The sequence below is a fragment of the Accipiter gentilis genome, chromosome 12 (assembly GCF_929443795.1).
Source record: "Accipiter gentilis chromosome 12, bAccGen1.1, whole genome shotgun sequence".
In the NCBI taxonomy this organism is placed as follows: domain Eukaryota; kingdom Metazoa; phylum Chordata; class Aves; order Accipitriformes; family Accipitridae; genus Astur; species Astur gentilis.
In genome coordinates this window covers 10217170-10232493 of record NC_064891.1, presented here as the reverse complement: position 1 = coordinate 10232493, position 15324 = coordinate 10217170, and the positions used below count along the sequence as shown (strand labels likewise).

Sequence of the window (15324 nt, the reverse complement as noted above, 5' to 3'; positions counted from 1 at the left end):
CCTGCTTTTACAGCTGTAAACTCTCCAAAATTTCACATTAGTGATCTGAGCCAATTGGAACAAAAGGCAGAAAAAAGAAAACTTTTTTGGACAACAACAACAAAGGTATTATTTTATGAGCAACTGAACTTCTTATTAGAAGTTGCAAATCTGATGTGGTTTCCACATAGGGATAGTGGATCTTGATCAGTTATCAGTTACATACCACAACTGCCCACAGCGGGCTCCAGGCCAGGCTGCTGCAGAGCCAGTTGCTTTTCTTTCACCAGCTTGACATCAGTTACTCCACCTGCTCGTATCTCCATCCAAGCTCAAAAATCAGAACCATAAGCAGTGCAGTGTTACCTCAGCAGCCAACCCACCTTACCATGTCCAACAGCAGCATTTACCACAGGTAAACCTCTATAGTGCATTTATTCCTTTTAAGATCGCATGTATTGTAGCTGTAAGAAGACACATGCGGTCAAAAGTATGGCAAGAAAAACGCTAACTTGTGACTGAAAGACAACCAGTTTCTGAGAGCACTACAAACTCCCTCTGAAAAGCACATAAGCAGCTACTGGTTACAGTTTACTACCGCTTTTAATAAAAAGGAAGCATAAAAGAGGAGAAAGATATGAGCATGGATCTCTGCTTGTTACCTGATGCATTACCTGTGTTACTCGATTTATTGAAGCTCCCATTCTGCCATGCCTACTCAAGATCCCATTGACATTAAACTTGTTTTATGTGCAAATCTGTTTGCTTTAGCTGTTATTAAAAACAGTCTTACAGATACACCATGGTATCCAACCTTCACAGGCTTGTAAACATGTCAGTTAAATACAGAACCAAACCCTGCTAGTTGCATGACCAAAGGCCCTGCAAGCAAAGCATTTTCTCAAGCATAAGATAGCAAGAACAACTATCAAAAAGCACTTACAGTTATGAATGAAGCTGGAAGAGGAAGAAAATATTCAAAGACAAACAAAAGGTTCTCTAACACTGGTTACAAGATGATTCAGTGATAAAAATACATGCACCCATACCAAATCTTAGCTGTTTCAGCCACATGCAAGCAAGCTGATATGAAAGACAAAAACTTACACATAAGACACAAGCATGAATGCAGTGCATTGATTCAAAATTGGGGAAGAGCAAACAGAGAAAAGAGGTCTGTCTTTCTATTCACAACATCCTCCAAGACATCTCTTGAAACAATACAAATAATTTTCCAAGTCCCCCTCAAAACATTTTCTTTAATACCAGCCCACATCAATATTTTTTTTGCCAAGCACCTGAGTAAGGAAATGCCACCCATGTGAGGGAACGCACTGCCCAAATTATGTATAACAGCAAATCTCAGAAGATGATCAAATTATCACAGAGGAATATTTTCATTCGTGGCATAACAGATGACAGTAAGAAACACCATGTTCTTCAAGCTAAAAGTACAACTTGATTCCTAAACCCTTTAAGCTGGCAATTGTAAAATATGTTCTTAACCTATAATACTGCTTCCTGTACTGTACACATTCTGTAGGTAATAGGAAATACTACTCCATAATCCTTTAGGAGCATTAAAGCAAATCAGGCCCATAAGCTGACTTCAGGCAGCAAACTGCAGTTTAAGATTAGGAAGCAGTTGCTATTATGCAACCCACGTGCTGTAAAACAGACGAAATTATCTGAAATGTGTGCATGCACAGAGCGTCAGAGCAGCAAACCATTATACTACTTAGGACTCTGGTAGACTCTGGTAACAGATATTGCACGTTTGGATTTATATTCTTAAAATTTTTCCTATCGCCCATCTTGTTACTAATTGCTGAGGTAGCGCATGCTATGATTGTTATTTTGTGTTGCAAGGTTTTAGGTAAGTGGTAAGATTTGGCTTGTAACTGCTGGGTCCTATTTCAACCAAAGGAATAAATTAAGAAATTAGTGGAAATAATCAGTAAGAAATCAGTGCGCACAAACAAGGGCAGACTTTTGCATTTACTTTGTACAGTTTCTTGAACAACTACATCCCTCTATCCAGTGACTGAAGCATTTCAATGAGCACCAGAATGTCACATCACAGATAAAAGAGAGAGGAAGATTTATAGGCATTACAATGTCGCTGTCATCATCTGTCAGAGACTTACTGTGTCGGTTATGCAAACAGCAAAGGAGTTAAGAGGGAGTCAAAAAGATAAGCAATTTATTAAACCCCTTTCAGTAACAACTTATCTGTGTAACAGTTTTTATCAAAAACTGAAGGATTTTACCTAAGCTTTTGAACTCAAGAGTTGTGGAAAACAGATTTTTAAAATCCTCACTCAAAAGGGAGCAAGGTAGAAGAGAGGAGGTACTTCTCTTTCAAAATAAGGTTTTACAGTTAGTACCCAAAGTATTTTCAATGGACATGCCAGCAGATAGATCTTTAAGAAGTCACACAGGAATAAAACTCTTATGCAAGGCATAATATCCTATTAAGATGAACTTCTAGCAAGTGACCGAGGTAGAACATTCTTGGTAGCACTTTGCCACTGACTTTCTTAAGAGCATGGCTTTAAATGAGTCTTCACAGTTACGGAAAACAATCCTAAACTTCTGAAAAGATTGATCACATTGAAAAAGATTAAATACTTACAAATATTATCTCTATTATTCTATGAATATATTCTAAACTTAGACAAAATTTCTGAAGTTATTAACAGCAATACATGCAATCTTTTAAACGAAGTCACTTACAAGCCATAGCAAGGCCTGCATACTTTGGGATTATAATACTGCAGTACTGACAGCATCAGTCAAGAAGAGATTTACCTGAGAGTAAAGCATTGAAGTCTAATTAAATGTTTTCATAACATGAAGTATGTTACAACAGGGCAAAGGCACATTCCCCTTCATATGACTTACATTTCTTAACACTCTATATACTAGAACTGAGCAAACAGTATACAGTTAAAAATACTTACTTTATTGAATGTCACTATCACACCAGTTTCCATTTTCAAGATTCAGTCCAACTTACTGCATGAAAGTGAGTTTCATAAAGATTTTACACCCTATGAAACACAAATGTTCACAGACCTACCACATACGCTACTTAAAACAATTCAAAATACCTCAATAATATATTTTAATAACGCAAATGAAAGTAAAAAGAGCAAGAAGAGCGAGTTCTTTTCTGTCCTGCTGTGCACTGGGCCATCCAAATGGGGTATTTTAAGATCCTTATACTCTGTAAGTCTTTCACATTATGTAGTGGGGATTAGTATTTGCAGGTACTAGTCCACCTGTCAATGTTTTATTTAAATTGAGTGCTATTGCAAATTTTTCTGTAAGGCTTAGCCAGGCCTAGAAGTGCTGCACGAACAAAAAAAGCCCCATCCTTACTGCTGCTGGCCTCGGTCCAAAGCAGTATAGCAAGACCAGAAGAGGCTCCTGGCTGCAGCACCACTGTATCCCCAGAACTGGGAGCAGGGAGGGAAGAGGGTGCAGAGATACATCAGTAGGACAGCTCAGGTCGGGCTGTGCTTATTACTTTGGGCCCTGCGCCAGAGCAAAGCTGACCACATCCATACATGGTGTTGCAACCGAGCCGACATGCCCTCCTGGACCTCGGGAAGCACAGCGCAGAAACCTGAGAAGTGAAAATCCTGCTCCAAAACCTATGCACCTTCAACTGAATGCCACCTGAATCCGTGCGCAAGCGACTCAGATTTCTCCGCATTGGCGCTCTCTATTATGCAGGTCTTTTCCTTGCTGCCCGTGGTTCCTCCAACCCCCAGCACCTTGGAAAGATAAATGCTGACTACATATAGCAAAAAAGGCACCTATTTGAAAGCGAGAGATGTATATTCCCCATGGAGAGATTTGTCTAGTTCATCCAAAATAACATGAGAAGGCTTTCGACAAATTATACATCTTCCTCACAGCTGCTGTGAATTCACAGAAGACGCAGTATTTTGGCACCAACATACAAGTCCCTTGACAGAGTCTTCTCAACTTCTGGAGACCTTTCCTCCAAGTACTGACATCGGAAAGCAATGTTTCTCAACTTGCTGCAACCATTTTGCACCAGAAAGCAAGCAACCTGAAATCATGTTGTGACATCAAGGGGTGCGGATATTAACACAGAGAAGTCAACAGGTTACTCCACACTTCCTAGAGACACCAGTGTTGTTTAAGACATTATTTACTGGCTCACAAACTGCTGGCCCTGCTCCTGCTGTGTGACACTGTGCTGCCCAGAAGAGCCCAGTAACACACTAACTTACTGGAACATGTTTCATGCTGCACAGTCAAGAGCTACAGAAATAACGGCAAAAAGAAAAGAAGAAAACCTTCTACCTGCAGAAAGCAGGAGCCGTGAGTGCCACAGCAGATGATGGAGACAAAGATGCCTCTCCAGAGGGGTCAAAGCTGCCCAGGAAGCCTTCTCTTTAACACTGGCATCAAAAGACAGGTTGAAATACTGGCTGAATGAAGTATCAAAGAGAGAAAAAAAGAAGGAAAAAATTAAAAATCCAACTCTGCCTAATTTAAAACACTTCAATCAGTGAGAGATTCTCCTTTGATTAAAATGACTCTCCAAAGAAGCGGCTGGAAGATATTGCAGAGCACAACTTCATAGTAAGCTTTATCTGTTGGTGCAACAAACACAGCCTATAGTTATACGCTACCATTACGCAAGCATGAATTTTGCATCATGAACGAGTCTCAGGATCTGAAACATTAGGTTTTAACTTAAACACATTTTACTGGGATTGTATTTTAACTTAAATAATTGTTTGGGGGGATGCTTCATTTTTCACTACATCTAGCTTCAGCTTGGTACAAGCTCTCCCTGGTCACGCCATCACATGACACCTAGAAGCACTGAATGAATTTCTTTGTTCAGTATCTGACTTCATCCTATAGCAAATAACTACATTTTAACATGCCACACAAACAGAATCACAAGGGAAACTATAGCAGGTTTGCCTCTGCAGTGGGAAACAGAACTTTGATTAAAGTTAAAATACTTGATTTAATAATGTTTTGTTCTTATTCAGCTCAATTAAAATAATTTAATTGCTTAAGACTGTATGCAGCAACAACACACACTGACAACATTCAGCTTGTTCAGTCTGTTCATCATTAGGTTCTGTTTTGAAATCTACAGGTAGGGTTTTTTAAAGCAAATTATTGTCTTTTGCTTTCAGATTTGTCTTTTACAGTGTCTGCTTTGAACCACATCCTAGCAGAATTCAGTTGTTAGAATAAGGATAAAAGTACTGTATGTAACTGTTTTTCTCTCTATGTAGTTTAATCCTCAGACTCTTGATTTTAAGAGCAAGACCGCATCACTTGCCAGAGTGACAGGGGACAGAAATCAACTTAGGCACCTTCTAAAAGGTGCAGACTACACTCCAGTAAGGGGTAAGAAAATACTCAGTATTTTTTGCAGTAGCTGTATAAAGATTTTTAAATAGACAGAAACTTCCTGCCAATTTCTAGTATCAGTAGTTGACTAAGACTGGATTATAACTTCAGAAAGGAAAGGGTCTAAAGATAATGTCTGTAGATGTTCAAAGACAATCAGACTTAAGTACCAACTGTTAATTTACAAATATTAAGGAAAAAAGGAAACATAGATCCAAAGGTTGTGGAGGGTCAAGATGAAGATGATTGACAGCTCTAAGACTACAATTCGCAGAGGATGATCTGGGTGTAAAACCAAAACAAATCAAAAACAAACCACCCAGATGCGCATCAAGTGCTTTTACATGCACACCTGTCCGTCCCTACTCCCTGAAATTGCACTTTCTGGGAGATGAGAAGATCTTCCTCCACTTCTGAAAAGTAACTAAGACTTTTTGAACACTATCACTATATAGTAACAAATATCTGATGGGCATTTATAACAGAAACATGTTCTCTTAACTACAGCCCTGCTATAGGCTATCAAGTTATTTTACTAGTAAATACTTTAATGCAAGATTGACTGTTTAATAAAAAGTGTAGTCTGAGACTAAATTAATTTTAGGATACTTCAATTTCCTTGAGTGTAATTTCACGAAAATAAAGGTAATTGATAAATAAGCAGAACAATTACCAAAAGTATCACAAAGCGGAGTAATTGAAGATTCATCACTATGAAAGGTTAAAGAAACTTGGCAGCTTTAGATTACACTCTTAAATTTGACACACTGTACACCAGACTCTGATCTATTTTACAAGATTCTCAACTTCGAAAGAAAAATTCGGATAGTCATCAACTGTTCTTGGGCGAGTTTCCACTCAAGTCCTCACAGGATTTACACTGACAGCTCACATTTATAGACTTTCAGGCCCCACAAGCAATGGATACCCCAAACACTAGACTGGCCTACCTAATCATGTTACTAAAAAACACCTGAAATTTTCCACTTTAGAGTGCTGTGAAGACAAATGTGTGTAAACAAACCTTCCCACAAGCATTTTATGCTCGATTTCTTAGGAGAGACTTCTGTGCCCAGGGACCAAACACCGTACATATCAACACACCCCTCTCAAAGCTCAGTTTCTTTGAGCCCAGGGACAGGAAATAACATTCTTCCAAGGACCAGCAAGGCTTAAGCAAGGGTCTAAATCTCCAGCAAATCTTTCTCAGTATTGATAGTACACTGGTGCACAAGTTTTATTTAGGCTACTGTGACAGTCTCCTCCAAGCTCGCTCAGGCACAAGAGGCTTAAGTGGAAGAGAATCCTAGAAGAAAGCAGAAGAGCTTGACATCTTTTTGCCAGCAAGGTATGGAGCAGCAGCAAGATTCCCACAGCCTGTAGCTCACTTCAGAGAGTACCAGCACGGCAGGCCTCTCGGATGAAGAACTGACCTACGTCTTACACTGCGAGATTATCTGCAGCCAGCACTACCTATGGTCTACAAGCTATTAACACAATTTCAGATCATGCCCGAGGACCATCAAGAACAGACACAAGCCTGACTTGGCAACCAGGCAACAAACTGATAGAAACAACAGTTTTCAAAAAACATGGGAGCAATCAGAGTACACGTTCGTTTCCAGCTTAGCCAATCCACCCTGTCAGATCATCCCATTTAGCTTCATAGCCAAATTCGTCGGCTACCAGTTTGCCATTACTGGAGGGAACAGTAATTGCAGCTTACCAAGTTCAGACTGGCACTAGAAAAATCTTTTCCTTTGGAAGAGTGCTGGGCTGCTGGAAAAGGTTACCAGAGAAGATAAGGTACCTCCATCCTTGCAGGTATTCAGGACTCGGAGGAAAAAGAGCCATGGCTGACCTGATCTTATGTTTGCCAACAATTCTGTATTGAGTGGAAATTTGTACAAGACCTTCCAGAGGCCCTTCTAGCCAACATTTCTGACCTACTGACTCTGTAGGCACCAGAGCTGGTTAACCCTGTCATTCCCCCCAAGGGTAATTCGTGCAGAGGCAGTGCTGCCTGCAGCACATACCGAGTACTGCCAATGCCAAACCTCACCTGCAAGCTCTTCACTGGCCGCAATCTTCTAGTCAAGAATGCTTGAGAAAGATACTGCTACCAAGGTCCAAGTTTAACGTCTCAGCATATCCATGCTATTAAAAAAAAAAAAAGTACTTTTCAGCACCTGTTTGCATTATGATAAATTGGCAGAACTTGCTTCCCCAAGCAAACTTACAAAATAAACACTTAACTACTTGCATACAGCATCTACATTCTCTAACAACTATCTTGTTTAAAAAGCACAAAGTCTTATTAATCTGAAACATATGCAATGTAAACTACTACCACAGCTCAGTAAAAGCTTTTAAATCGAGTGAGAAGGGAGAAGCCAAATTAAGTGCTCACTTGAACGAAGATTTCATTATAGAATTTCCAGCAGTACGAAACCTTCATGCATTTGGCACAACATCTCCTATGTTTGCATTCTTACTGCTATGTCTATTTCCCATGCTTCATCTTAGACAAAAATATTTAATCAAACTGTGGTGAGGGGAGAGGAGAACATGATTCTCCATGAAACAAGAGAGATTCAAATTAGTAACTAAATCTGCATTCTCGATCAGTTCAAGGACAGGTATAGCCGAGAGGAGAGATCTACAACTGCATTCAGAAAAGTAGATTCCCCCTCCAGGCACTGCACATTGCAGAAAGCGCATCTCACTATGCTGCTGGGTTTGACAGCTGCAGCGGGCTCCTCAGTCATACATACCGCTTCACCTCAAAAGCGAGCTTTGCATCTACACATAATTTAAATTATTCTAATGTTTAAAGTAGTATTCTGGCCAAAATTCCTGTTTCTAATCCAGATTTAATCCAGAGAGATATGCCTCTTTGATCCCATTCATACTGTAAGCTAGGAAATACCTGACTTTTCTCTGAATTCGAGAATTTCTCATTTTAAACATTAAATCGGGAGGACAACAATGATGTCCTGGAAAGAAAGTTAATGGCAAGTAAGTAACAACATAGTGAGTACTGGCCTTTTTTTTTTTTTCTTTTTTAACACTAGTACTTTACTTTTGTTGGAAGTTTTTACAATTCTTTTTAAAATACCTTTGTTTTATGAATTGGTGTTCTCGGCATTAAATTACAAAGCCTTATTTGTTTGATTTAAATCAAATAACTTCCAACTTGGGGGCAGGCAGAGAAAAACCATCAAATTCAGCATATGTAACTGCATTTTAATCAAAAATCTACACAATTGAGGCCTTTAATTTCAAAATTTGATGTCTGAAGGTTGTGCTACAGCTATGCACTCAATCCTCATGTGTAACAAATGTATGAAATAACTTTTTAAAGACTGGTGTTAATGTATGGATAAAAACAATTTCTCTGATAGAACATAGTGTGTTAGTTTAAGGAACTCAAAGTCCTCCACCGTTTATGTTCACACTGCTACCTCCCCTTAAACACACTGAGAGACAGCCTTCATAATTTTTTTGTTTGATTTTTTAAAAAGCATAATGTTTCACCAGGGCATCAAGGCTCATTTCTAACTTGGTTCAGAATCTGAAGCTCACCCAAGATTTCCCATTAACTTTCCTTACAGTTATTGAATAAGAAGGGAAAATTGTCTTAAGTCACTTATTTCTCAGGAAGCTGAACTATCCATTCATAGGAGGAAAGAACAGCACAGAACGAAGAAAGCTATACTTGTTCCCCTATACAAATAAAATTATGTGCCTGACAACTGTGCTACTTAAGAGAAACTGTCATAACAAATCACAATAACTACTTTCTGCAACTCTGAACTGTATCATCTAGAGAAGTTATCTACATTGTCTTTCAAACCCCTTAAATCATTAACTGTTACGTTTACAGTTTGTTAAAATCCAAAGTTTGCTGCTATTTTTTCCATTTACCATCACTTCTTCACATATTAAAAACACCTTTTTGACCTGGGCTAGTAGCTATTCTTTTCCTACAAAACAATCTACTGATCAAAGAGCTCAAGACTTAGCAAGGACACAGTTAAGTGTCCCGTAGTCCCAGGTATAGTCAATTAGGTGTACTGCTTCTAACAGCTAAATAATTAAGTTATTCCGTAAAACCACAGGTATTGTTGTCAACTCTTCCTATATTTAAGAATTAATAACACACACAAAACTATGTTAAAAACCAAAAATTTCAGAGGCTTCCAAAAGAAAGGACTCACTGCTACTGCAACACACTGGCCCCAAGTCAAGAACTGCAGCACAAAACCTTTCCTGTAATTAGCAAAATAAAAAATAATTCAAAAATAGCATGGTGCAATTATCTAACAGCAAAAAGGAGAGCTGAAAAATTTCTCCGATTAGATGATAAAACATGATGAAGAAAAATATTTTAACGGACTTGCAATGAAAAAACAGTGGTAGTCAACTCCTAAGAGGTTTTCTTTACTAAGCTACAGATAATTTAAGGACTTCTTCCCTACAAGGCGTGTTAACAGCACCTCACACCCTGAACGTTTAAGATGTATACGTCCCAAGTGCATAAACACCAGAAATATTTTGTCAAAGGGTTCAAGAAACCTTATGTTACAAGACTTGGAAATTCACTCCAAGCACAGTTGTCCTGGGGAAAAAAATGGAAAAAACACCACACATTTCAGGACAGAGAATTATGTTAAACAGTTCTAGTGTATTTTACTTCCTGGAAAACAGGGAGGAGAGCCCACTACAATGCCTATTTACAAATACTTTGAGCTGTACCACAATGTCAGTTTTCAGTCCAAAGATACTTTCTAAAGCAACAGCAACAAAAAAAAAAAAAGGTAAAACCATGCTAAAATTTTTTTTAAGAATAAAAATCGCAACAAAAGAAAGTGAGTGATTTCAAATGCTTCTAATGCATCAGCATTTCTCAAACACAATCCTATTCTCTTCTTAAATATCACTCTAGCATACTAAAACACAAATAAAAGCATTTCTTTTAAAAGTTAGGATCTGGAGAGAAAAGGTATTTCACTTAAGTGAGCACCTCTTGAATACTCCTGAATATGATCTTACAACAAACATCTCAAGAGCTTTTATTTTTCCAGTAACTGGCAAGGGACTCAATCAAGATGGTACTAGTAAACAGAGGAATTCTTGGTACTATTCTAAAGAAAGCAACCTGACTAAAACAGTGATGTGGAAGGAAGCACTTTAAAGAGCCCAAAGTGGAAAACATAAAGGTAAGTAGGCGTGGGCAATAAAATACTCGGCAGTTAAAATCAGAAATAATAGGACAGGCATCGTTGTTACAGTTATTAGTACAATTAAGCGCAGAACATTTTTGAAGTGGTAGGAGGAATGCTGCAGCAAAACACATCCTCTGTACAAGACTCAACAGGTACAGAAAAGGACATACACGAAGCTATACTCAGTGGCACTGTTTTATGGATGATGAGGCTTACCGCAGTACCTTCTCACCCAGTGTCTGCACATGTAGTAACACACCTACCACACAGAGGAAACTTGGATAAATTTGAATTTTTTCCAGTCCTGGAAATACAACATACTGCTTGAAATCAACCAAGTCAACCTGCAGCAAATTGTATACAGCAGAGAATTATGGCAGGTTCTCTCTCGTTTCTTTTTTTTTTTTTTCCCCCACAAACTGATTGGACCATGTTGTCATGATCCATAGCACCCCCAGCATTCATTCACTAACCCAACAGAGTTCCTCCACATGAACCAACTAACACAGTTGTCACTCCAAAGGATTGATTTGGATAACCACCTCTGAAGAGTTTTAGATATGATAAACATGGCATTGAAATTTCATGAACATGGTAGTTCTAACTACCTTCAATTTCTCTAAACAATAAGTAAAATAGCCAAGTTAATCACAGGGTACCAATATGGACTTATGACAAGAGTCCTGCCTTGATCGCAGGCCAAACCTAACCTGTAGCTGCAGTGACTCCCAATGAACTACAACAGCTAGTAGCTATTCGCTAAGTTAAAAGTTGCCACCATTATATAAAAACTAATACACTGCTTCGTTACCACCTCCTTAAGAGTCAGCTGCCCTCCGCTCCACTCACACAGGCAAGGAGAGGATTTGGAAAGCTCAGGTGACACCACCCTGTGCAGAATGAGGACACAGGGATTGTCTCAGACACCCTCTCCTCAAGCCCTAGTTAGTCCCATAGGTTTCTCCATCCAAATCCTGCTTCAGAACCACCCAACTGCTTAGAGTACTCTAAGAGTATAAAATGTAAGGGGCATTTACAAAGAACTCTAACATGATTCTCACCTTAAAGTTTATATAGTCAAGAGACACACATGACAAGAAGTAAACCATTTTTTTTCCTCTTGCTTCCCGCAAAGACCTTCTGTTCACGTAAAATGTTGTGCAAAGATTAAAAATAATATGCAAGCACTTCAGGCCAAGTACTCATTTCCTTGTATTTCAACAAAAATGTTTTCACAATAGCATAAAAGCCACCTGAAAGTGTAAGACTAACATGAACTGGTCAGTAGTTTTGAGAAAACAGCCACTGCAGTATCCAGTGTTCAGCCTGATCAATGACCGAAACAAAAGAAGAAAAACAAGGAAATGTGAAGTAAAGGTTAATTGCACACTACGTTGTGTTGGTGCTATAAAACCAGCTCAGCTAAAATATGTAAGTGACCTTGTGTGATAATTGCTTGGAAAAGCAGGCAGACAGCTTCGGATAGGTAATGTAACCAAGGCAACTTTCAGAATAAGTGCCTAGAAAAAAGTGATATAATGTGAATTATTCCTAAAACTAAGTCACCTCGTCACAACATGAAAAGTAAAAATACTACTTTCAAGGTGTTTGCTTTGGGTCGGGAGGAGACCTTCAAGGACCTCTACTATTAGTTACCTGCAGCTGTTCATCCCCAGGCAACTCTGATGAGCCTGCAAAACAGGCTGCGTATTTTTTAATTATTTCCCATTGTTCCATAGTCACTACTAAAACGCATATGTAAACAAGTCATAAAAGACAAGATACCATTTAGTATCTCTTCAAATACCAAAACTTTATTGACATATTCCCTTAAAAGTTTATGCTTAACCGTTTTCCTTCTTTTTAAACCACAGGGGAGGCACAGCAGCAATTATGCAACGCTCTTCCTTCAAAGGCAAGGCAGTTTTGATCGGAACTTGGGTAACGTCCGCGCCGGAGACGCATCCCAGGCCGAACGCTCACACCGAGGGTCCCCTCACGTTACGCCTTCAAGTTTGCAGCGGGGCAGTAAAACACCCGCCCGGCACCCACGAGCAACCCGGGCTGCCCGCCTTACGTAACTGCGGGACGACTGAGGTGACAGCCCCTCACGGCCGCGCCGAGGGCCGGGTAACCGCTCCAATTAGTTACTGTAGATAGGGCAAAGCCAAACGCAAGGCTGAACCCAGCCAAAGTCGGTGTCCGAAACACAGCAGGGCCTCCCCACCCCCCGCCCTCCATCCTCCGTCACCGGGGCCCTGCGGCAGCGCCTTCCCCCCCGCGGCTGCCGATCACCAGGTAACGCGCGCGGCGACCGCGCCAACGGTCGCCGCCAACGGTCGAGGCACGCGCCCCGCCGCGGGCACACACTCCCCCCCCCCTCCCTTCTCCGCACGTACTGTCGCAGCTTCGCTTCATCCTCACAACTTCCCGGAGCGCCTGCCCCTCCGCTGAGGAACAGCATGAGTAAGTGTTCGCCTCAGCGCCGGCAGCGCTGCGGCCCCGGCCCCGTCCTCGTCCCTCACCGCTCAACTTCCTCAAGCCGCAGCGCGGGCACCTGCCGGGTGAGCCGGCACCCTCCCGCCGCCTCTCCCCGCTGCGGCGGCGCCGGTAGGAGGCCGAGCGGCCGGAGAGACCGTGCCACACAGGTGCCGTGCCCGGCGCGCAAAAACCTTCTCCTAGGGGACGGTCGCGCTCCCTGCCGCCCTCAACACCCCCCCTCGCCACAGCAGCAGCCCAAGCTCACCTCAGGATAAGGGCGGGTAGGGAGGTGTCCCTTTTTTTGCCCACAAATGACGCCCCTCAGCACCCCCGCAAGGACACGGCGCTCCTCCCGCCCCCGCTCCCAGGTCACACCGTCCCCTCCGCGCCGCTCCCCTTGCTCAGGGACACCGCATCGCCACGGCCGCCCGTTCCCCTGCGGTTTCTTTCCGGTCAGCCCGCGGCTCCCCCCGCCATCGCGCTCTCTTCCCCTCCAGACCCTCCGCCGCGGGGCGATGTAAGGCGCCCAAGGGCTTTCTATTGCGTTACTGGAGGAAGGGAGGGAAGAAGGCAAGAATGCAGGACTAAGAGGAGGGAAACGGAAAAAAAGAAAAAAAAAGCGGCAAGGTGAAACGAGAGCTTCCCTCCTCGCCCACCTCCCTGCCTGCGGCGCCCGAGCAGGGACCCTCCGGCCCCCCGCCCGCGTCGCCGCCTCAGAGGGGGACGCCGGAGCCGGAACCGCCTCGCCCTCCTCCCCGACCCCCCTCCCGCTGCCCCCCCCCCCCCCGGGGGGGTATTGCCGAGCTCCCTCACCGCTCTTCCTTCAGGCCCGTTTCTCCGCGTCGCTGCTTCTGGTAATGAGCCGAAGACCGGAGCGAGCCGCGGCTCGGAGCTCCGCTTAGCCGCTCTTTTCCTTTAGTCGAGCGGGCGCGGGGGCTGCGCGGCTCCGTCCGGCCCGGCCTCAGGCCCTGCTCCCGCCGGAGCCCCTCCGCTGCGGCGCCGGGAGCGCCGGGCCCGCCTGTCCCCTCCGCCCAGGTTCTGCTGCACCTGCTAGCGGGGCTGGGCTGCCCCCTGCGGCGCGGGCCGAGGAGAGGAGAGGGCACCCTCGCTCCGTCCTCCCTCAACTTCTCATCACTTTCCTCTGCCCTCGCTCTGCTCCGCCGCGCTGCCGCCCCGGCAACCCGCCGCCCGCCGGACGCATACACCGGGCGCTGCCGTCGACCCCCGCGGAGATGCTGGTACCGGCTCCCCTCACCCCTTCCCCTTCGCCGGCACGGAGAGCTGCCGTCCTGATACCCGCCCCATGCAACTGCCCCAGCTCCCAGGACAGCGGGGAAGCTCCCGGCGGGGCAGGTCCCCTGTGCCCGCCTCTGGCGGGTGGGACCGGGGCCGCCCATCCGCCAATCAGTCCGGGCGCGGCGGCGAGACCACGGAAGGCACCGCCGGGCCCGCCCGCGGCGGCGGTGGCAGGAAGGCAGCCAGGGCGGCCGAGGTGGGCCCCAGCGCTGTCCTATTTCCTCGGAGCTTCGCGGGCTCCTCTTATGCTCGCCGACAGTCGGGCGCGCTGCGAAGCGTGGGGGATTTACGAGGCACAAGCCGGCACCCCGTGGGAATCTTAATCTCTACCTGTCATAACCCCGAGGGGTATTTCGACGGACCCGTGCTCTAACATTGCTCCTCCTTTTTTGTTGCCAGCTGGCATTGGTTAAAAACAAAAAACACATAAGCGCTCAAAACCTCCTGAGCTTTTTCTTCCCCCACCCGCTTCATTAGAGCTAAGGGCAGCTAACTGATCCTGGCTCCTGAAGGACATTTTCTGCAGGAAAGGGTGTTCAACTCCCTGCTCTTGTGGTCTCTGCTTGGGGAAGGCTGACTAAAAGGGATGATGAAGCTCCCGTTACCTCCTGCCCTCCATCATCCTGGTAAAGACCTTCCAGTAGCCTTCCGAGCCCTCACCTGACAAAGTTTAAGTACTAATGGTAATGCTCCAATTAGGGGTTTTTGTTTGGGTTGGGTTGGGTTTTTTGGTGGTTTTTTTTTTTTTTTTGGGGGGGGGGGGGGGGGGTCGTGCAGGGTGTGTTGGGTTTGTTTTTATGTTATTCACTTATTATATAATAAAGGTGTAATTTCACGGCTGCCAGACAACAAAGTTCTTTCAAAGAGCAAGATTTGTCCCCCTCCTGGCACACACTTTTCAAAATCCATACTTTTCTCCTGTTTG

At 43.6% G+C, this 15324-nt stretch overlaps 1 protein-coding gene across 4 annotated transcripts in view; it reads right to left on the bottom strand.

Moving 5' to 3' along the window:
* The window catches only part of UGT8 (UDP glycosyltransferase 8), a 47708-nt gene extending 33295 nt beyond the window's left edge, over nucleotides 1–14413 (bottom strand). The window contains exon 1 of one of the 4 annotated variants that reach the window (XM_049815192.1): nucleotides 13917–14413. Coding sequence is in view for 1 of the 4 variants with exons in the window: in XM_049815191.1 (XP_049671148.1) it covers nucleotides 13022–13040 (19 nt within the window). In the remaining 3 variants the exon portion in view is untranslated. Of the gene's footprint in view, nucleotides 1–7456; nucleotides 7480–13021; nucleotides 13114–13916 lie in introns of those variants that run through there. The other 3 variants (XM_049815194.1, XM_049815191.1, XM_049815195.1) reach the window with 3 other exon arrangements.
* Nucleotides 14414–15324: the final 911 nt, after the last annotated feature.